Below are 23,403 nucleotides of genomic sequence, written 5' to 3'. Positions count from 1 at the left end.
TAATAAAATAGAATTATATTCTTCTTAAATGAGTGATTGTTCATGAATTAGAAGGGATTTTAAAATCTATTTTTTATAATAATTAATTTGTTTTATTGTGCTGAAACTATGGTCTAACTAATGCTATTCTCTTATGTGCTGCTGCAGAGCTATTTTCTCAAAGTTAATCTATTTAACAGCCTCACTACATTTTCTCAATTCAGTCTCATTTTATTACATTTGGAATATCAACTTGGCTAGAAACTAAATTCAAAATGTTTTTTTTTTTATTTTTAAAATATCTGCCAACTAATAATCCTTCTCTCTCCTGTGGAAAAATGGTAGGCATCTTTGCTGCTCAGGTTTTAAACAATGGTTATTTCATGTTGATTTTCATTTCCTTCAAACTTAAACTGTCATTTGAAACCATCTGTTTCAAGGCAAAAGAAAATCTGCTTTTAAAATGAATTAGTTATATAGCATTAATACAGTATTATCTAGTCCAACGTGAGAGGAATTATGACATGAAGGGTTAGGTGTTTTGATAATTTTATGTGTTTTGCTGAAGACTGGTTTGTTGGTTATAAAGGCTTCCAAAGCTGAGGTATACTTCAGCTCATTTTACATGTGTTGTGGCAAAAATGTCAACATTATTACCATAAAAAAACCTTTTACATTCTACTACGTAAGGCCCAGCGTGGAAGCAAGAATGTAATAGGTCCTGGGAAGTTGTCTAAATCATCAGCAAAAGCAGCTCAAGTTTCCAGATGATAATCAGTGTAGTGTAAGTTACTGAACATTTTACATTGCTGTTGTAGGACTTGACAAGTTTTAGTCCCAGATATATCTGATCATGATGGAAAAAATCAGCATTGTCAAATGTGATGTCCATCATGGATAAGTTTTGAAACCAAAATTACTGACGTCAATTTAAAACCTCATGTTGCTTCAGGATAGTCTGGGTCAGCTGCCTCAACTCAGGTAGCTAACCTGAAAGGTAGGTTTGAGTAAGGTCACTACAGGCTTCTTTTAAAGCCTTTCCCTGTATGACTGTTTTAAAACCTCACCTCTAAGTAATTCTGATAGTCTTTGTTCTCAGAAGCCAAGAAATAATGAATTCTTTTAAGGCAGTACACAGTACACACAAGAAACTACTCATCATTTGCTGCTTGAGGGATTTCTATCAAGTTTTATATCTGCCTCCAGCACTCAAGGGCAATGGATAGGTTCACCTATTCATCCTTATGAGGTGGATTAAAATACTTTTCTGGAGAGGTACAGATTTTTCCTCCCAGGTTAGTCGTCAGGGAATGGTCTGATGCTCACGTTTGCTGAATGGAAAGATGAGAATAGGTTCCTGGTGTCACTGCCGTCTTAGAGCAAGGTCTTACAACAAGAGGAACAGCTTTGTGTCAGGCTAATGCTGCGCCCGGACCATGTGATGTATGTTCCTGTTATATGTGTCCATGCATAAACAGTAATTCCTCAGTTCTGGATGGTCAGGAGCAATGCAGACGCCCAAAAGCTCAGATCTGCTAATGTGAACACACGCTTCCCCGCCCCCTTCCTGGCATAACTTGTGATCGCAGAGCCATGAAAGTATGTGAGTCCCTCCCCCAGCACAGACCGATCCCACCCGGCATATGATCTGGGCCCCATGTCAGCCAGAGCAGGCAGCACCAGCTCGCCACAGCACTGCTCGCAGCCGGAGCGATGACCTTAACGAAAGAGAGCTTCCACGGGGCTCTTCCCCCCAGCTCGGGAGAGGCCAAGGCCGACATGGATGGCACCAGCGAGAAGGAGGAAGCTCCGAGGCAGGCAGTGATGAGGACTGGAGCAGCAGTGCCAAGGAGGCGAGCGGTGGGAAGGCTGGTCATGCACAGCATGGCCATGTTCGGCCGGGAGTTCTGCTATGCCGTGGAGGCTGCCTTTGTCACGCCGGTGCTGCTCAGTGTAGGGCTGCCCAAGAACCTCTACAGCCTCGTGTGGCTCATCAGCCCTATCCTGGGCTTCGTACTGCAGCCCGTGGTAGGTTCAGCCAGTGATCACTGCACCTGTAGCTGGGGCAGGAGGCGACCTTACATTCTGGGTCTGGGCATCATAATGCTGTTAGGCATGGCTTTGTACCTCAATGGGGACGTGATCATCTCAGGTGAGTGAGGGGCGTGCGCTATACTGACAGACAAAACTCATCCTAGCCTTTCAAATCAGAAAAAGGAGAGGGGTTCCCCGTCTCCTTCTTAAAATCCATGGTTAACATTTGGTATCGTGTGACTCGTGTGCACTGAAGGAGCTGGGGAGCGCAGTAGTTGTTGTGTACATTCAATCCTAACACTGCATGTTATGTACCCTGTGCATCGTGTTCTGTAGTTTGTGCATGTGATTGCAGTCTGTTGTATGTTGGTTTGGTTGCCTGATAAGATCCTACAGGTAAAGATTGGCTTAGGCCATAGAAGCTTTTATGAGCTAAGATCTACCTTGTTGGCTAAAATGATAGTATTGTTTTTGTGATGTAATATATATCCAAACTGAATCCCTGTTCACCCCTATTTTAGATGGATTAATATTCAAAATACTTGTCTTTAATTATTGCAGCACTGGCTTGACTCGGGGCTCTGTTGTGCTGCTGAGAAACGAAAGTCCTTAACTGCTTGGAAATTGTAGCTGAAACATGCAAAGTCAAACAGGAGTGACATTTTATCTTGTGTTGTAGCTTCTTAAAGTCTTGATAGAAAGTTGTTGCTGACTAGGCAGATGGGGGAGGTGTGTGTTTTATGGATTGATTTATTCTCTATTCCTCGATATTATTGATGTTGAATATACTTGATTTCATTGACCCAGAAAGAGATGTTGCAGTCAACTCTTAATTATCTAAAACAATATAAGACGGGACAAAGAGAGTAAGCTAAAATTATTACAAAATGCATGTGTTAGGCTACCAGAGCATGCCTTGAAGGTGTAAAGGAATAAGGATTAAGGATAGTGATGCTCTTGGTCTTGGAGCTTGAAGTATTCTGAGCTTGTGCTGAGTCAAGGCAGTAAGTCAGCCTAGCCCAGCTCAGCGCTACACAGACCCAGCTCTCCTCTCTGATGAGATTCTGGTGTCACTGGACTCTTGCATAACCAGTTGTTGTTTAGATTTTGAGGTATCAGGAAAGACTAAATGTGGTTTTGCAGAACATGACACTGTTGCTGTCAGAATGAGGGTGTTTTTCTTTTTTTAGCTTTCATCGATGAGAGAAACAAGCAGCGGACGTGGGCAATAGTCATTACCATGCTGGGAGTAGTACTTTTTGATTTTGCAGCTGATTTTATTGATGGTCCCATCAAAGCGTATTTATTTGATGTCTGCTCTCATCAGGATAAAGAGAAGGGTCTGCATTACCACGCCCTCTTTACAGGTACACTGATCCCTTCTTTTCCTCCCTACCTCTCAAAGGAGGGGAGGGTAATTGCATGGATTTTATCCTCATTGTGTTTCTAATCTTGAATGAACTGATCATCTGATCCCGCACTTCAGTCACGAGACTTTTGTTGCTGGATTTTCACTACTCCAGAGAGCAGCAGCTTGTGACTGCTGCTACAAGAATTCTGAACAAGGCTGCAGGCACAAACAATTACAGCAACACAGACATGATTTTAGAGTAGTGAGTTATTTTAAAAAGTGAAGTAGTATTTGTTCAGTTTGGTTTGGTTTTTTTCAAGTTTTTGCTGAGGCAAAAATTAATGGATGTAGCTTGTTTCATTGCTCATAAAAATAACAATTTTGACTTGTCATGTGATACCGAACAAGAGCTGCACAAATCAATTGATTTCCATTCTTCAGCAGTGCTCCAGTATGTGCTGTATAGAAACGAGTTCTCTGTAAAATTCAGAAATTCAGAACTCCCACAAAATAGGTCCAAGTGGTTCATTTCAAGTTCCTGCAAATGAAGTTTACAGCTTCACTTGCCTTTGTACATTTTTGCAATGTTGCCGAGTCGCAGAAGGACACAAAGCTGTTGGAACAAGTCCAAAGGAGGGCCACAAAGTTGATAAGGGGGCTGGAGCACCTCTCCTGTGAAGACAGGCTGGGGAAGTTGGGGCTGTTCAGCCTGGTGAAGAGAAGGTTGTGTGGAGACCTCAGGATCTCCAGTGTCTGAAGGGGAGCCATGGGGAAGCTGGAGAGGGTCTCCTTTTTATGCTCATGAAGGGAAATTTAGGCGGTGTGTTAGGAGGAAATTCTTCCCTGTGAGGGTGGTAAGACACTGGAATAGGTTATCCAGGGAGGTTATGGGGCCAAGCCTGTCAGTGTCACAGGCCAGGTTGGATAAGGCCCTGAGCTGCCTGGTCCAGTGTGAGGTGTCCCTGCCAGGGTGGGTGGGGACTGGATGGTCTCTGAGGTCCATTCCACCCCCTGAACATTGATTCTATTAAATCATCAGTACAAAGTGAGCCTTGTGTTGAGGAAACACACAGGGAAAACACCTAAGACACCTGAGGCTGTGTACCTGTGAAATGACCCAGGGGAACCTCCGCCAGGTCTGAGATAGTCCCTGTGAAAGCACTGGACAAAAAGCAGACTACATGAGAAGTCATGCAATCTTTGTTGCAGCAGATTTTTGTGGCTGCTGAGCCCCCACCAGGAGCAGACACACATAGACTCAGTAGCAGCTACTCAGTTCAAGGAGGGGTTGTGGTAGGTACTGACAGCAGGCTGATTTTGGACACATTAAATACCTGATTATAAACACAGATTATAAGGGAAGCTTAAAGCCACATGGGAATGAAATCTGCATTATCCATTAGACACTGACAGATAAAATGTTAAAGAATCACTTGTTTGGACAGAGAGAGGTGTGAGTCTCTAAGTATATTCAGCACAACTCTGGTTGCAATTTTTTTTTGGATGGTACTAAGAGCTCTCCCAATTTGAAGCTACAGATTTAGCTGATTCAGTGTATTGAGCTGTGAAAAGGGACACGGGACAAATTACATGGAATAAGACTGGGGCAGAGTGCGTGGCTTGGTCCAGCATCCTGTGCTCTCCACGGCAAGTTCATCAATATCTTAACCTTTCCTAACTTAAACTTCCCTGGTCTGGTGTTGAAATTCTCCCTTGATTGGAGTTCTACAACTTCCCAAGGCAGTATTCTCCATCAATTTACTGATATTGATGTTAGTTTTTCCCAAACTGTAATATTAAATCCATTTCCTACAGTTTATATTTATCATTCCCTGTTTTATCCCTATTAGACAGAGACAGCAATCTTCCCATTTATTTTCCAGTTTGTTTTAGGTATTATTTCTTTTTCCCACTTTAATTCCTTCCTTCCTTTTATACTTAGTATTTTATACTCAAGATTTTACTTAAGTAAAATACTTAAGTATTTTACTTTGTAATAAACTTAAGATTTTACTCACCAGTTTGCCTTCAGTTTAGGGTTTGAACATGAAGCTTGCTAGCTTTGCAGCTATGAAACCCATGGCCACCTATTCAAGCAGAAGAAAGAGTGCACACACCCAGCAACTCAACATTCGGGCTGCATTCCAATACCATGATGCTTCCTTTTCAAAACAGCATGCAAAGACATCCTCATATGCCAAACATTCTCTCTGCGAACATACACTGAAGATATGTAGTATAGATTTTCTTTTGGAACTTATTAGTAGCGTAATTGGTTTTTTATGAGAACAAGCAAGGATACAGCCACCTGTGAAATGCTATAGGACACAAATGAAGGAGGGCCATGATCAACCCAGGAGGGTAAAGAAGGTACAGAAAGCCCAGAATGAAATAAAAATCTCATGTTTTGTTGGGGAAGCAATTGCAGGTGTTGTCAGTTTTAAGTGTGGAGCTTTGCTGTACATTTTTATCAGTTCTCCTAAGCAAAAGGATAGAATTGCTTCCAAGTTTATGGAAAGTGCCTATCCTGTGGAACTCCCACCCGTTCATCATTCATCCCCCAGAGCCACCTGGTTAACAAGGTGTCAGGACTCTACAAAGGTGCCACTCCTACCAGAGCTCTGTACTGTGCATCTCTGTTTACAGTTGCAACAGAGAAGAAATTGTAAAAAAACCAAACTGACTGAAAAAAGGACTTATTAGCTTCAAGGCACAAAGTAAGGATTCTATTTTCACCCTTTAGTCTACCTCTTCTGAGAAAATTTCTAAATGGGATTCTGTTCATTTCTGTTTTCTTTTCCAAGTGGCATGGTACTTGAATTTAAGTACAATGCAATGTCTTTGGGTTTATTTCCTTTTTTATTAATTTCACATGGAGGCAGTATTTCTGTTCGGACTAAGCTCTCAGTATAATTTTAAAAATGTTTGGTCTGTGAGAATAAAAAACCACAAAACCACCTAAATTTTTATAGGATTTTATTTCGTTTAACTTGTATAATTTACCATTTTAAAGAAAATAGATCTTCAGAGAGTAAAAGAAAAAGAGATGGGCCTATATTGCTGTATATACAGGCAATTTCTGGAGTGTTCTGAGAGATCTGAGGAGATTTTTCAAGAGATGTTCTAGTAACTGCTCATGCATGTGATTAACTCAGTATTCTTATTTCTTGTGATAAATATCTGAAGAGTGATTATTCCATCATTTCTAGAGGGCATCTCATATTCAGGATATTATGTATTCTTTGTTTATTTTATCAATGCCAGTAGAATTTTTTTCTTTTTTTTTCACCACCATTGTAGGTTTGGGAGGAGCCCTGGGTTACCTTACAGGTGCTATGGATTGGGGTCAAACCATACTAGGATATACCTTGGTATCAGAATTCCAGGTGATTTTCTTCTTCGCAGCCTTGGTTTTCATAATCTGCCTTACCGTACATCTGTGCAGCATTCCTGAAGTCCCACTCAGATATGAAAATGAAGAGGCAAAGTTCTTGTTGGAAGTGACTGAACCCCACAAATACAGCTCCATAGAGGAGGAAATTAAGAATGGTTGCTTAAAATCAGCATGTACGGAAATAAAGGCTGCAGCCAAGCCAGGGAAATGTGCAGTTGCATCACGCACAGAGGTGAGTGCAGAGATTATTCTATAGGACATATTTTGCATCCTTGGAGACCCCATAATTAGCTCTTTATTAGCTAATGCTGATTGTTTGTAATGGAGTCCTTTCACACACACAGAAAAGAACCCTCCACCAGGATACAGAGATAGGAGAAAGCCTGCTTGCTTTTTTTTCTTTTTTCCATTTTTTTTCCTTCAGAAAGTATTGCCATCAAGACAAGCTAGTTCTGATGCTTTGATCTATTGGCAGGGATGAGGGAGAACCTGGCTCAGCTTTCTGATCAATGTCAGTCTCTTCATATCCTCCTCAGGTGAATTTTGTAAATAGGATCTACTTTGTCCTTTAGTCGTGAATGAAATTGTGGACAAAGACTATGCATCATTAATCTTTGATGTAGGTCTCCAATTCTCACCAAAGCTCACAAGATTTTGTACATACTGCATGTGAAATGTATGTTCCCTGTCTAGTAAACATTTGGATTTTCTGCTGCTCAACATTTCATTGAGCACTAATGCTTTAAAATTGCTGCTTGTGCAGCAGTGCTACCTTGCTACCAGAGTTTGAATTTTATTTTGAGTGAGATTGTAACTGTGCCTTTGTCAAAATTTTGAGGTGCAAGAGAACAGTGAGTACTTTTAAATCCTCACTGTTATTTTGTTTCTGATGCATTTTTATGAGAGGTTTCTTCAACTTAAGGCCCTTAGGAAGAAGTTGAATCTACCAAAAAAATATCTGGGGAGCCCACTTCTAGAATGGTCTTGAGAACAGGTGGTAATTCTTACTGTTTGGGGGATGACTTTTAGTGCTAGAAATGCTCATGGCTATCTCATAGTACCTTACGTAAGCAAAGTATAACACAATAGTGGTGACACAATTGCTTCACATTTTAATTACACCTTTGATTTCTTGGAATTGTGCATATCCATCCATGATGCAAAGGTTAAACATACTAAGCATGTGCAAATGGCTATAAGTAAGAAAACAATACTCCTGTTTAATCTGTAAATAAAAGGGATTTATTATCTTTTACTATTTGTAATTTTTTTTTGTAATAGCACTTGGTATTTCTAACTGGAAGAAAAATACTATTACACCGGATGCAAGACACATGAAATGAGCATTGCCTGGTGAGAATGCCAGGCAAACACAGAGTGGGTCAGACAGCAAGGCAACAGCTGTGGGGAGAATCTGACAAGAGCACTGTGATGCTGTCTGAGCTTCCCCACTTCAGGCCAGCTTGAGCAGCCAGCATCGTTCACCACCCTGTTCACTCTGAGCATCCTCCAAATTGTTAGAGATGCTGAGAGTCACCAATTGCTTGGACCATGTAGGCTCTAAAAAACAAGAAGGCAAATGAAAATGAGAGAGTGATGCAGTGAAAGTCAGGGGAGCAGTCTGTGGTTTGGGGTAGCCTCTACCTTGGAAAGAAATAATTCCATGGAGCCAGTGACATGAATAACATGGAGCTCCATGTCTGAGACCAGAGGTGAAGCTGTGGTGTCCACTGTGGACGACCTTGTGCATTGCCCTCCTCTCTGGCAGGGCTGGGCAGCCTGTTGGAGTCCTCTAGTGCTTTGATCAGTCTCGTGTTACTTTGATGTGCTTTTCTTTCTCACTGCTTTAATGATCTGTCTCCTGTGGCACATGTTTGCTGAGTTCATTCATTACCGTAATCGCTTCCTTGGAGAAATGGTTTGGCTTCCTATTCTTCTGTCCCTTTTTTTTTTTTAAATGAGGGCATCATAGCTATATTTCTTCTGAATTGAGGCTTATGCTCTCACATGCTAACAGCTAACATGATTATTTATGAGATTTGACCTGTTATAGTATGAGCAGACACCCAACACAATTGGCCTTGCAGTCTTTTGAATGGTGCCAAATTATTCAGGGTCCACTGCCATAAAACCCAAGTCATATTGCTGCCTCTGTGTTCTTATCATCTTATGCCCTGAGTTGTAGTGATTTTGTAGAGATTATTTGGTATTGTGAGCTTTTGAAGGATAAGGTGCTTAAACAGAGCCAAATTTCAGCACATTATTTAAATTACCATGCAGTTTGTGTACATTAAACATTTTTGGTTTCCGTTTCCACTCTCTGGAATATCTAAACAGAAAGAAAACATTTCAATCTAGCTGTCAAATTATTGTTTGTAATCACTGCAGTGTCCTTTGTAATTCCATGACCTTATCTTAAAACTTTGATTAGAAAGGCTATTTTAGAAAGCAGTGTGGAAGAATTACAAACTAAATTAAGCCAAGTCAAACGATAGTAATTATCCTTGAAATAACACTAATGAGTCAATCTGGAATTTGTTTGTTTTCTTTTTGTAATTGTAGAAGAATATAAAGCTTACCCTGTTCAAAAAAAGACAGTGATGCCAAGAGAAATTCCAAGGGATTTGGACAATATAAAGTCCAAGGTAGAAGTCAGCAACTTGAATTTTGGCATTCCTATGAGGATTAAAAACCTCACACTGAAGCAAACTATTTTCCAACTTTATATGTGGTGATTATTCATAGACTAGCTTGCAGCATAGAACAGTTCAAAGGAAAGTAGAATTGTGAAAAGTAAGTACAACACTGAAGGAAGAAAGGAAAAAATGACATCTCACAGAAAATAGAAGACAAGATCCAGTGCAGAAATTTCCAGTAACTAGCATAACTGTTCTTCCACATTTCATAACATAAATCTTCCCTAACCATCTCTCCCAACGCTGTTGTCTCCAAACATTATGAGAGAAAATTGGAAGTTTTCATCATGTGCAGTTAAAATAGTTTTGGTTTTGGTGGTTTTTTTTTTTTCTTTAAAAGCAGTGAACCATGCAGGAGCTTTAATGCAGGAAGGATACTGGAAAAGAAACTGAGAGTTTTGGGGCACAGGGCTGAGATGAGGGAGATAACATGGGGTGGGGCATTGAAGGTGGTGAGAAATTTTGATTTTCCTCATCAGTGAGATTTGTTAACCAGCACCCATTTAGTTTTGATTGTCACATGAGTTATTTCTCCCATGGTCTGAGGTGTTCAGATGCCGGAGCTGACATTCTCTGTGTGCTACCATGGTGAACCAAGCTTCCCCCGGCTTCAAGGACTGTGCATAGTGGAAATCTCATGATATGCCTGAAGAGGTGGAAGTTTCCCTAAGACAAAAAGTTTCCTAGAGAATTTAGCACATAGAATGGAAAGGGAATAACGTCTCAGAAATGCTCAGAAATTCCCAACTGACACATTTTAATTTTCAGGAATTGTTTTGAGCATGACATATTCCTGCAGCACCTTTAAATTTTCAGTGTAAATCTCATGGTCTCTATAAAGAAATAAGGTTTTTTTTTCTGGTTCTTTCTGTTGTAAGCACATTGGGGTTTATTTTAAACTCTCTGAGTCTGCTTTGGAAGAAAATTTCCCTGTGTAATACATGTATATAGGTGTCCTACTGATTATAACAGCAAGAAATGTTACATTCCTGCTGGCATACTCCATCTTTTCTATAGTTTCTGTGAATTTTATAAGTTGAAGGAAACTCAGCACACAAGCAACCTTTCCTAGCAAAAAAGAAAATACTTTGGAAATTTAGCAATGAAAAGATACTACTCAAGCCTTTGCTGTCAGCTACTTCTTTAGCCTTCAGGACAATAATACTGTATTATTCTTGAATATTTGCTTTTAGGAAAAAAGGCAGATGACCCTCAAATCCCTCTTGAATACACTTTCAAGCATGCCATCCCACTATCGCTATCTGTGTGTGAGCCACCTCTTTGGATGGATGGCTTTCCTGTCCAATATGCTCTTCTTCACAGATTTCATGGGACAGGTAAAGCATAAAATCCTCTCACTTCTCCTTCCCTGTAGTATCTCCTCCTCCATCAAAAATAAATTAAATGATGTGACTATTGTGAGGAAATGACACTGGTGTAGAGCCATTTATAGCTGAATACAAGAGTTTTGTAAACCAGCTAATTAAGGCCAGGCCCTTGTTCCAAGCCTGTCTGTGAAATCAGTGGGGAAAACCTTCAGTATTTATAAGGTTATTTGTGTCTAACTGTTCCAGGTGAAGCTGGGAGCTGCTCCCAGAAGGGCAGGCTTTCTAGCTGGGCAATGCTTGGATGCAGCCGCCCCTATCCTGGTGTGTGTGCAGCATCCACACAAAGCCCCCCTGCTCTGCGGGCCACCTGGCTTCAGTGCACACAGGGAGCTACTTGGTAGTAGAAGGTTTTATCTTACCTTCTTGCATTTGTCTGTCCTGAGCCCCTTTTCTCAGCAACCATTGCCTTCATAATACCCAGTGGTGCCCTTTCCATGCCATTCCCAGGGACTGTATGTCCTGGACAGTGATTCTTGCCTATACGGACGTGTCTGCCTCCTTTCTCACAGAGTACTAATATGCTCCTGGCACAAATCTTTCGCAGCCACTCCCTGGTCTTCTATGGTTTCCACACAGTACTCCCATTTCCTTGCCTTATCTGTCTTTGTAGGCAAGGTGAGAGGGAGGGTTTTTCCCCTGCAGTATAGATGAATCTGGAAGAAAAAGGTTTTGCTTGTCTAGAAAAGTAACTGAATAAGACAATAACTGTGTGGAAAAATGAGTGTGTTGAAGTAAACCTGCAAGACAAAACAGGAAAAAAATGTAGATAAATTAGGTAAAGGAAGGCCTGAGGCAAGACGGCAGAAGTGGAGAGAGAAGGTTAGTTGGAAATCGGACATCCAAAGGATAAAAGAGCAAATTTACTTATGCAAAGTAGACCGTCCAGGAAAAGGCAGAGGTTAATAAGTGAAGTGGAGACTGGGATGTGATAGTCCAGGAGATGTGATGTGAAATCTGGACAATTACAAACGAGTGGTTAGGACAATGCTCAACAGATTTCTTGGATGTCCCTGCTAGGGACGGGGCCCCATGCCCATGAGGAGGCATTCCCTACACGCAGCCATCCCTGCCTCCTGTGACTGTCGTGGTCTCTTTCAGGTTGTGTACCACGGGAATCCTTATGCACCTCACAACTCCACACTTTACCTCACCTACAAAACAGGGGTAGAGATGGGATGCTGGGGACTGTGCATCAATGCAGTTGCTTCGTCAGTCTATTCTTGTAAGTACCCATGAATGAGCTCCGATACTGTGCTTGCCATTTGCAATTGTTTAAAAAACATAAAGGGATGCCAAATTATCTGGATTTTTATCTACATTAAAGCATTAAGAAATGTTGCATTCTCAGTATTGTTAGAAACTTATATCTTAGCACCAACAGCTCCTGAGCACGTGATGAGGGGTCACTTTCGGAGCAGGAGAACTAACCCTGAACACTGAAGATCATTCTGAAATTAAATGCCACACCAAATTCTTAGGTGCTCTTTCACCTAGCAGTGCTGCTGCTGTAGGCTCTCGAAGGTGGCCTCTACCCATTTGCATTCCTCATGCAGAAGGTCTTCCCAGAAGCTTGAATCTTGTTCTCCAAGATTGTGTGTAACCATGTTAGCACAGCTCCCCAGGTAGATTTCACCATAACTCCTCCCAAGGATTAAAAAAACTACTCATGATCCAAAAACTCAAACAGATAGCATTTTGGGGGTTGATCTGAGCATTGAAAAGAGGCTTGAGGAAAATGTTTCCACCTTTGGAGCTTAACTGCAGGCATTTCTGTGTGGCCTTTCTGTGGATGAGCATCTATTCAGCACAAGTATCTCTGGATGCAGCTGCAGTGCAAGCTGCAGGTTGGGCAGTGGGCGGTGTGAGCAGCTATTCTTTGGCTAGTTTATATCTGCAATAATTTGAGGTAATTTCCAAAATCATCAAGATTATCTCCATCATTGCATTTTACAAAATACAACCCCTTAAAAGGAACTCCCCGGTAAAATGTGACCTGTTTTTTAAAATCTTATCAGCATTTTCACTTTCTTTTCACAGACTTGCAGAAAGTCCTTCTGCCATACATAGGATTAAAGGGACTTTATTTCATTGGATACCTACTTTTTGGACTGGGTACAGGATTAATTGGCTTGTTTCCCAATGTCTATTCCACTCTGGCTCTTTGTTCACTCTTTGGAGTCATGTCCAGCACACTGTACACAGTGCCATTCCACCTCATTGCAACGTACCACAGGGAAGAAGAGGTGAGTGCAGAGTCTCAAGAAGCATTAAGTTTATATCTGTCTGTGTCTTTTCAACATATTTTGGGGGTAAACTGGATAGAAATGGTGAGAAGCTTTTAATTTTAATTTTGAACTATTAGTAAAGACACATATGAATGGGAAGTTCCTGACAGAGACAGTTAATATCCCAGCTCCAAACTCTCCAAACAGGTCTTCAGTGAAACAGGTAGTTATTTATCATCACATCTGAAATTAAGCCAATGATAGTATGTGTTCAGGCAGTAAGTAGGTAACAGGGCTTCACTGTTGTCTTCAAGTCCTACTTTCCTCATGTAATTTCTTCCAGTCACATTAGCAGAGGACTTGACTTCTGAGTGCCTGAGGTTAATAACAACCCTGTAAAGACTGTAAAAAGTTTTAGTTAACTGCAAAGTGTTACAAAAGCTTATAAAATAAATGACATTCAAGTAGAAACAGCTTGATATAGTTCAGTATTAAATCATATACCACATTCTCATTATCTTTCTAAATGTCTGTGGTTGAGTTTTTGTCCTCCACAACACTAAATCCTGTTTCCGAGCAAAATCTGGAAGAACTTGCACACCTTGCATCATGTTACTGGGCACAGCAGGATCTTCATGTATTGTAAAGAGTTGAGTTCTTTAATGGAAAAGTTCTCTCAAGTCTCTCAAGTCAGTCAAACAGCTGGAAACAAGAAAGAATAATGGGAAATGGAAAAAATTAGAAAGTTCTCAGTATACATTGGGACATCTGAGGAAATTTTAAAAGGCAATGTTGAGCCATTGGAAAACCACATAAAACATAGCTGAAAGCAGCACAGGGCTAGATCCAGTGCTGGACAGCGTGACCCACTCTTCTGTACAGCTGTCACCAGCACCCTCTGAATGATGAACACAACAAAACTCTTTAATTTTTCTACTGACTGCTAGGAGGATGTCTCAAAGTGATTAAATATTTCATATCTATGATTCCTAATTTTTCAGCTCATTTCTTTGCTCATTCCAACAGAGAATGGCCATGATATTTTATAAACACAAAACAAAAGACTGGGAATGAGCCCAGGTTAGTGTGAGATCTCAATTCTAAACTCAGGTCAGCCAACTCAGAGAGGAAGAGTAAATGCAAAATTTTTATCTGTTCCAAAACAGAAGTGAAATAAAATATGCTAAAGTGTGCATGAACTTTATACTTCATAGGCCAATATATTAATGCCTTACTTGTAAGACAACCAGTTTTTTCTTGTTTGTTGTGTGGTACTTGCTATGACAGATGTTAAATTATATATAATCCTATGTTAGATTTTATGAGTATAATCTATGCTAGATTTTATATTATATATAATTCTATGTTTAGATTTTAATTAACATTATTAATCGATTGAGGTTTAGCTCAAGTCTTCTGCAATGTTCAAGATAAAAAAAAAAGGGCAAATGTCAAGCACAAGAGTGCATTCATTTACAGATTCATGTATTTGTGGTCAGAACTACTGCCACATAGGAACATTGGAAACAGCCCAGAAAAATAAATATAATTTATTTTTAAAAGTGTCCAAAGCTGGGACTTTATCATTTCAGAGCAAGCAGCAGGTATTTTTCCCCCACTATGCACTCTACCAAAATCATGTGCTGTGTTTTATAATGCTGCCATTTCAGCTCCTGTTCTGTGCTGCTGTTCCCTAGGATCCAAATTCAATTTTTTTTCTACTGGATTAGGAAGAGACTGTTAGTCTCCAATACTCGTGAGCTTTGTGTAGCTCAAAGGCAATGTAATAGGGTTTGCAAAAAGCAAAAAAACATCTTAATGGCTAAGAGAATTTGGATACCAGAACGCAGTGGTGCCGCTGGCCTACAGAGTGGGAACTTCTTTTGTTGGAATACAACCTCCTCCATTTAACAGCCTATGCAGGAAGAAAATAAATATGTTAAGTTACCACAAAATTTCCCAATGAAACAGAGTAATTTCTTTCTGGAGGAAGGGACCCCCCAGAGATCACATTTATCCTGCTCAAAGAGGGCAACCTGGAGCAATCTGCCCCAGATCTGGTTTGAATGATTCCAAGAATGGACACTCCACAACCCCGCTAGTTAGCCTGTTCCAGTGATCCACCAGCCTCATGGGGTGCTAATATGTGAGACACTTGTACATAATAAATGAAGGCTTTTGCTTGGCTATGTATATCAGAGCAGATACACTGATTAAAAATTATTATTAAAAATGGTCTTCGGCAGTGTAGAAGAATCCTTGTCTGAGTGCTTGTTTTCAGGTTGCTTTCCTGCCCAACAATAAAAGTATTATATTTGTATTTTAGTACGGATTTCCTTTATGTGCTTTGAGCCAAGACGTCAGGTTCCTGCCTATATGTGTGTGGCGCACATCAGCCCTGCTGTAAAGCCTTTGGATGTGGTTCCTCACAACATCCTTTCCTCTAAATTGAAAAGATGCATTTGATGAGTGGACGGTTAGATGGATAAAAAAGCAGTTTTTCACAAAAAATGGTCACATCCAGAGGGTCGTGGTTAATGAGTCAGAATCCAAATGAAAATCAGTGACAAGTGGTGCCCTCAAGGGTCTGTATTGGAACCAGTGTGATTCAGTATCTTCTTTAATTACATAGATGAAAGGATTGAGTACACCCGCGGCAAGTTTGCAGATGACACCAAACTGAGGTGGTTTGACACACCTGAAGGACAGGATGCCAACCAGAGGGACCTGAACAAGTTGTAGAAGTGGCCCAGGGGAATCTCATGAGGTCTAACAAGGCCAAGTGCTGGTGCTGCACCTGGGTCAGATCTGCTATCTGCACCCTGGTATCAGCACAGGCTGGGTATGAACAGACCCAGAGCAGCCCTGCCCAGAAGGACTTGGGGGTGCTGTGGGTGAGAGGCTGGACATGCCCCAGCCATGGCACTCACAGCCCAGAGAGCCAAATGTGTCCTGGGCTGCATCCAGAGCCCCGTGGGCAGCAGGGCAGGGAGGGGATTCTGCCCCTCTGCTCTGCTCTGCTGAGACCCACCTGGAGCACTGCACCCAGAGCTGGGGTCCTGCACAGGAGGGACAGGGACCTGCTGGAGTGAGCCCAGAGGAGAGACACAAAAATGATCAGAGGGATGGAGCATCACTCCTCTGAGGAAAGGCTGAGAGAATTGAGATTGTTCAGCCTGGAGGAGAGAAGGCCTCAGATTGACATAATTGTGGCTTTCCAGTATTTGAAGGGAGCTTGGAAGAAAGATGGAGAGGGACTTTTCACAAGGGCACATAGTGATAGGACAAGTGGGAATGGCTTCAAACTTAAAGAGTAAATTTAGATTAGATATCAGGAAAAAATTCTTTATTGTGCGGGTGGTGAGGCACTGGATCGGGTTGTCCAGAGAAGTTTTGGATGCCCCATCCCTGGATGTGTTTCAGGCCAGGCTGGATGTATCTTTGAGCACCCTGGTCTAAAGGAAAGTGTCCCTGCTTACAACAAGGGCAGTGGAATAAGATGATTTTTAAGGTTCCTTCTAACACAAACTATTCTGTGATTCTATGATGATTCTTTGATAAGATGATAGTATGGCTCCTTCAACCATGAGTCAGAGCTAAATTATCCATGACAGGATGACCTGTACTGTTAAATGTCAGTTTGACAGAGCTCAAATTGACCTGAACTTGAAAAAAATGTATAGTTTTTCCACTCAATTTTCAATAACTTCCTTAAGAGAAGGGATAGAGGGGAAAACTGCAAGTGAGAAGAACTGCAGGTGTGAAAAAAACGGACAATTTGGTGGAAGCTCGGAAAACTCACTGTTACTTGTAAACTCTCTGTGGTAACCTCTGCAGCCTCTGTGGTGCAAGAACGAGAGCAGCGAGCTATTGACCTGCTGCCCTGGGGGCTGCAGCAATGTCTTGGCCAAGAGCTGGGTGTTGCTGACACTGCCCCATTCCTGAGGTTTGTTCTGTGCTTCTCTGCAGAGCCTGAAGCTGCAGGAAGGGGAGCAAGCAGGGGAGCATGGGCGAGGGAAGGGCATCGACTGTGCTGCTCTGACCTGCATGGTCCAGCTGGCCCAGATCATCCTCGGCGTGGGCCTGGGGCTGCTGGTGAGTGCTGCTGGCAGTGCTGTCACCGTGATCTCGGCATCCACCGTGGCGCTGATCGGCTGCTGCTTCGTGGCTTTCTGCGTTCGCTACGTGGACTAGGACTGCAAGAAGAGAAGCAGCTGGAAGAAATCTCCCCAGGGGAGCGTTTTCTTTCTGTTTTCTTTACCAGTAGCACTGGTGCTGTTGCTGTGCTGACGCTGCTGGCACGTCACCCTCTCTTACCTCCTTGGATCGGTTGCAATTCCAGAGCTTTATGAAATGGAGACTTGATAAAATTGGTTGCCTCAGACGCACACCCCCACACCCCCCCCCAGTGTTCACATGCTGTGACATGTGATGCTCTGTGTGGCCATGGTATTTTGATGGACCAGGAGTTGTTATGAAACTCCTCATTACCAATTTGTGGAAGTAATGGATGAAGAATGTGATAAATTGAAGTAATATAAAAGGACAGAGTTAGGAAGAAAGTTTTTATTTATCTTGTTTTTCAAGTGTCTTAGTTGGGAGCTGTTTCCTCCAAAAGTCAAAAGCTGCAGGAACTCAAACAGGTGTCGGGGCCATGTAGGGTACAGTTCTGTTATAATTACTGGCACTGCTAAATGAGATCAGTTAATTACCAGCTACTGTCAAAAGCAGATTTGAGTGTGAAAAATGACTGGAATAGAAAAAAAGATTGAAGCCTATTGTTGAAAAATATTACTGTAAAGTAATTAATTTGTACTGGATCCTGCTGCTTCTGTATAAATGAACTGAAAGTACTGGGTGAGCATGTCAGGAAAGTCTGCCTAGGTCTGTTTTGCAAATCCATGTGTAGGTACCTAAAAATGTGTCTATGGGAAGCAGCTGCTGTTTCTTCCTTCTTTAAAAAGTGGCCTCTCAGTTCTGATGCTGTAATTGAATGAATAAACTTAGCCGACATAAGAATCTGATGGCTGGTTGACCACATAAATCTTGACATTGGATATGACAGCATTTACCTTAAAGTAGCATATCTCTTTTCTCTGTTTTCCTTCGTGCTTTGACTTCATTCTTATTTTTATAATACTGTCAGAGTCTGGAAAACCTGTTTGTGAAAGCAAAATACTGTATCTATGCTGTACTTCCTCTGTCCTGAAAACTGTCATATCCATCCACTACGTTATATGTTAAGCCACATGAAGCCATCTGCTAATGCAATATTGTTAATGAACATTAAGACTATGGGCAAGTATGGTGTTTATGGTTGTTTTTGTACTTAATGTTGCACATATATAATCAACGCTGCTCAGAGAAGTGCAGTGTTGAGCTTATCAGCTCTTAGAAGCTCTGCAAGACACGAACTGACACAAACACCAAAAATAAACGTTACATCTGAGCATCAAGTGCCTCTGCAGAGATGCATCAGCTTCATCCTTTTTCTGTGTTTTCAAGAGAAGACTGAGTCACATATTCTCAGGAAAACCAATTTTCCCTTAGGTAAATTCTTATTAATTTTAACAAGCCTGTGGGAGCCTCAGATACCTTTTCTTGATGATGACTGTGTCTCCACTCCAAAAGGGGCTCAGTGCACGGCAAAACTCACAATAGCATCTGCATCCTGCCTTTTGAAAAAAACACTTTTTATGGTTTCTTTTGGTTTGTGGCTCTTCATTTCACACCCATGAAAGAGAAAACCTAGGAAGAAAGAGCCCCTGGACTGTGCTTGAAAGGCGCTAAGTCAGCTAGAGCATGACAGCCTCAACCAGAACAAACAAGACGAAGCCATAAAATGAAGGATTGTTGTCTTCCCAATTAGGTTTATGCCATCATTAACTCACTTCCATTAACTCTGTATCTCCTGGAAGGATGAATTTTCAAGGGAAGAGCAAGGCATCTATGGAGCCATAAAAAACAGATAAAGGAGGAGATGATCTGGTTTTGTAGGACTGTACCACGTAAACCTGTGCACCAGAAGCTGAGGTCATAAAGCTCTGATTCCACTGTGAGGCTGCAAAAGAAATTTTGCAATGTTTACCTATGTCTTTGTCAACATTTTCTTTTAGGTCTAACACCATTAGAACATTAACATTTAAATGGTCAATGTTATCCCTGCTCTGTTACACAAATAGGGTGCTGGCATTAATTCAGGCCCACAAAGGGACCACAGATCTGTGGCAAACTGAGAAGGGTTCTGAACCTGCAGAGAAGAGAGAAGAGCCCACCATGTATATCAGTGCTTTTATTTACAGATTTATTCAGGAACTCATAATTTCTCATGATCTCATGATCTTTCCCTTTAATACCCACACTGTGCTACAGAAGATGGAAATATTAAAGTCTTTTCTCTGGAAACCTCTGTAAAAACACCCTATATTGTTCCCAGGACTTCAAAATAGTATCTTTATGATACTTACAAGTCTTTGCTAGAAATAACAAACTGACAAAAAAGTATATACAATTTGGAAAACAGTGTCTAAACAAACCAACAAAAAAATGATGGTGCTCATTCTGAAACTGAAAATCTATCTCAAGTGTTACTGAAAACAATATAAAACGTTACTAACTCATAAAAGGGGATAAAATAAGTATTTCTTTTAGCAATAGAAATGTTACTAATGTATGTTACTAATATATTACTAATATGTCAAAGGGGATAAAATATTTATTTCAGTAAAAGAAATACTAAAATTTTAAAAATATTGAAGATTGAAGGATAGTACTGTAATGCCATTAATTTAAGATGTTCCACCTCTTCTGTGCTTTTACATTAGTTCTGGATTTGACCCATCAATATAATTTACTGTACTTAACATCAGCTTTATAGCAATGATGTGAGTATAAAGTTACAAGTACTCTGTGCCTGATCTTTCTCATCTGGTTTTATTTCCATATACATAAAATCAAATAAATAAAGATCCTCTCTGTATCGTGTTTATGCAAGTGATACACTTAGACAAACCACACAGAACTGTTACAAACGGGCCAGGAGCGCTGCTCCTTTGTAAGGCCTTTGTTAGAGGTCAGCTTTGGGTGGGGAACCCGAAGGGCTGCGCACACCACTGCTGTTCCCTTTGGACAACGTGCAGGAGGAGGAGGAGTGCAGCTTTGTCCGCAGGCAGAGCTGGGCCTTCCGTCCTCACGGGGTCCGCAGGAAGGCTGTTCTGGCTCGTAGCCAAGGGGGAGGTCATGGTGGTAGGGTGCTCTTCAGCTCATAGCGATGGAACACAGCAGCTCAAGATGATAAATTCGTGTTCTGCCCTGTTTTCTCAACCTGGGAACACTATTTTCAGTTCCAGGTGTTATTTTGGGCTCGTTGTTTTAAGGGGTTTTTAGTGCCAAATAGTGTCCCAGTGTCCTTTGCACTCCTTTCGTTGGCGTACGGCTCGGTATCGTCACCCTCCTCACAGGCGCCATTTCAGGGGAACAGCAGAGGTGTTACCCGGAAGGAAAGGGCACATAGGTGAGAAAATTGGGATTTAAACATTAGCTGCATACGGTGAATATTAACAACAATTACATTTAACTGGGTAAACATACACAAACAACAACCAATTCATCAACAGCTCACCCACAACAGAACCAAGAACGGGTCAGGTTGGAAGGGCCCACACTGGGTCCTCTGGTTCAGCCTCCTTGCTCGAGCAGGGTCACCCCAGAGCACAAGCACAGGATTGTGTCTGGAGGGTTCTTGAATGCCTCCTGTGGAGGAGACTCCACACCATCTCAGACACCACTTCTCAAGGCTGAACAAGCCCATCTCCCAGCAGCCTTTCCTTACAAGAGAGATGCTCCTGTGCCTTAGTCATCCTTGTACTGTATCCCTTCTCTAACCCTCTCAAAGATGAAAGACCCTGTGACAACCAACCCTCCTCCCTCCCACTCTCACAAAAATAGTAATGGCTGAATAAAACAAGGCAGGAGACAAGTCTGCCACCTTATCTTCATTGCACTTCCCTTTTTCTTTCTCTTATGAACATCTGCCACTTATTCCCCTTTAACAAGCAGGCATGTGACGCAAGCAAACCCTTAAAGGAACTTCTGTTTCTCTTGTTTAGAGGACTTGAAGTCTTAGTAATGTCACAAGTATTCTGATTTTCTTTTTCCAGTGTTTGTTCTGTGTTTCATAGTATTCTTATAAAGTTTCTTTGACTTGCTTGAAAACAAGCAACTCAGGTGGCTTGTGGCAGATAAACCTTTTTTTTTCCAGAAAGGCTACACAAATCAGTATGAATCATAAATGTCTTTGCCTAGGGAGAACTCACAGCTTTTTCATTGGTGCCTATGAATCACTACCAGTCCCTGCAGGATGTCAAAAGATAGTGTAAGTGAATGTGGCAATGGTGACATTTGATATTTTTCAACTGTAGCAGGATTGGGTGGAAATATCTGATTAAAAATGTCTTTTAATGATTTTTGGAATGATAAAGCTATAAAAAATGAGCTATAAACTAAAATTTTCCCCTCTAACTTTCCAGTATTCATTTCCATTCTCTAGCTGCTTCATCTTGATCATTTAAGAGGCAAATGTTCAGGGTCACTTATGCAAGACTACACTGTGAAAAGTGATTTCTAAATTTTATGGGCCCTGATATGATGCATCCACGAGTGGTGAGGGAGCTGGCAGACATCATAGCCAGGGGGCTCATGATCATTTTTGAAAGGCCAAGGAGATCAGGAGAGGTGCCTGAGGACTGGAAGAAAGCAAATGTCATCCTGATCTTCAAAACAGGCAGGAAGGCGGACACAGAGAACTGGAGCCAGTCAGTCTAACTTCAATCCTTGGAAGAGGCAGAGGCCTCCTCAGGATGTTCACTGACGACACAAAGCTGGGAGGAGTGGCTGATACCCCAGAGGGCTCTGCAGCCCTTCAGAGGCACCTCGACAATCCGGAGAGAGGGGCAGAGAATTGTCTGAAGTTCAGCAAAGGCAAGAGCAGTGTCCTGCACCTGGGGAGGAACAACCCCTGGCACCGGCACAGGCTGGGGCCGACCTGCTGGAGAGCAGGAGGACAAGAGCTGGGGGCCCTGGTGGGCAACAAGCTGCCCATGAGCCAGCAGTGCCCTTGTGGCCAGGAGGGCCAGTGGTGTCCTGGGCTGCATTGGGAAGGGCTTTGGCAGCAGGTCAAGGGAGGAGATCCTGCCCCTCTGCTCAGCCCTGTGAGGCCACATCTGGAGTGCTGTGCCCAGTTCTGGGCTCCTCAGTAAAACAAAAACTTGGAGCTCCTGGAGCGGGTCAAATGGAGGATGACCAAGGTGATGAAGGGACTGGAAAATCTCAGTTCTGAAGAAAGGCTGAGAGAATCAATTCTGTTCAGCCTCAAGAAGAGATGGGACCAAGAGGGGACTCATCAGTGTCTGTCAGTGCCTGCAGAGAGGGGTCAGAGGAGGGATCTGGCTCTGCTCGGTGGTGCTGAACAATATGACAAGAGACAATGGGCAGGGACAGATGCATGGAAAGTTCCATTTGAACATGAAGAATTTCTTTATTTTGAGAGTGATGGAGCACTGGAACAGCTTTCCCAGAGAAGTTGCGGCATCTCCCTCACTGGAGTTATTCAAGAACCTCCTGGATACAATCCTGTGCCTTGTGTCCTCCGATAACTGTGCTTGAGCAGGAAGGCTGGAACAGAAGAATACTGTGGTCCCTTCCTACCTGACCCATTCCGTGATTCTGTTGCCTTCTTCTATAGATATGCAAGATGTGTTAAGCAGTTGCATTTCCTAACTTCTTTTAAAAAATGGAGTTAATTTAATTGGAAATTAACATTTTGCCTCCCGCGTATTAGTATTTTACCTGTGTGTTAAGGATAGTGACTTCACATCATGCAGAGCCGTCCGACTGGAGGTTGTTCCCGTGGCTAAAGCACCTGCAGCAGCAGGAAAACAAAAGTCAGTGCTTTCCAACCTGGACTGGGCAGTGGGCTGAGATGGGCAAGCGGTGTTTTTGCAGGGAGAGACCCGTGCGAGGTCCCTGGACCACCACGGGCGCTTCTGGCCAGGATCATTCCCCGAGTTCCGCCCGCTCCAAGGGGAGCCGCGGCTCGGCTGCCCCCTGGCGCTCAGTGCCAGCACAGCACGCCGGAGCCACCGTGTCCGCCCAGCCAGGCCCGGCCCGGCCCAGCCCAGCCCAGCCCAGCCCAGTCCAGCCCAGTCCAGCCCAGTCCAGCCCAGCCCCGCCAGGCCCAGCCCAGCCCAGCCCAGCCCAGCCCAGCCCAGCCTCGCCAGGCCCCGCCCAGCCACGCCAGGCCCAGTCCAGCCCAGTCCCGCCAGGCCCCGCCCAGCCA

At 42.4% G+C, this 23,403-nt stretch overlaps 1 protein-coding gene across 1 annotated transcript; it reads left to right on the top strand.

Annotated features, from left to right (window-relative positions):
- The first annotated feature begins 1,692 nt into the window (after positions 1 to 1,692).
- SLC45A2 (solute carrier family 45 member 2) lies at positions 1,693 to 17,261 on the top strand. The gene is made up of 7 exons (XM_033086072.1): positions 1,693 to 2,131; positions 3,204 to 3,380; positions 6,665 to 6,990; positions 10,648 to 10,791; positions 11,941 to 12,064; positions 12,880 to 13,085; positions 17,037 to 17,261. The coding sequence occupies exons 1-7, from the start codon at positions 1,693 to 1,695 to the stop codon at positions 17,259 to 17,261; spliced, it is 1,641 nt and encodes a 546-aa protein (XP_032941963.1).
- Positions 17,262 to 23,403: the final 6,142 nt, after the last annotated feature.

Source organism: Catharus ustulatus, chromosome Z, assembly GCF_009819885.2.
Source record: "Catharus ustulatus isolate bCatUst1 chromosome Z, bCatUst1.pri.v2, whole genome shotgun sequence".
Taxonomy (NCBI): domain Eukaryota; kingdom Metazoa; phylum Chordata; class Aves; order Passeriformes; family Turdidae; genus Catharus; species Catharus ustulatus.
Note: the sequence above shows the minus strand (reverse complement) of the source record. Positions and strands in the feature narration are given on the sequence as shown.

What these genes read in the sequence shown, in the direction of transcription:
- SLC45A2 (XM_033086072.1), top strand. Translation starts at nt 1,693, where the DNA reads ATGACCTTAACGAAAGAGAGCTTCCACGGGGCTCTTCCCCCCAGCTCG. An exon ending in TGCTTCGTCAGTCTATTCTT is followed by an intron (nt 12,065 to 12,879) that starts GTAAGTACCCAT and finishes TTCTTTTCACAG; the next exon opens with ACTTGCAGAAAGTCCTTCTG. An exon ending in CGTACCACAGGGAAGAAGAG is followed by an intron (nt 13,086 to 17,036) that starts GTGAGTGCAGAG and finishes GCTTCTCTGCAG; the next exon opens with AGCCTGAAGCTGCAGGAAGG.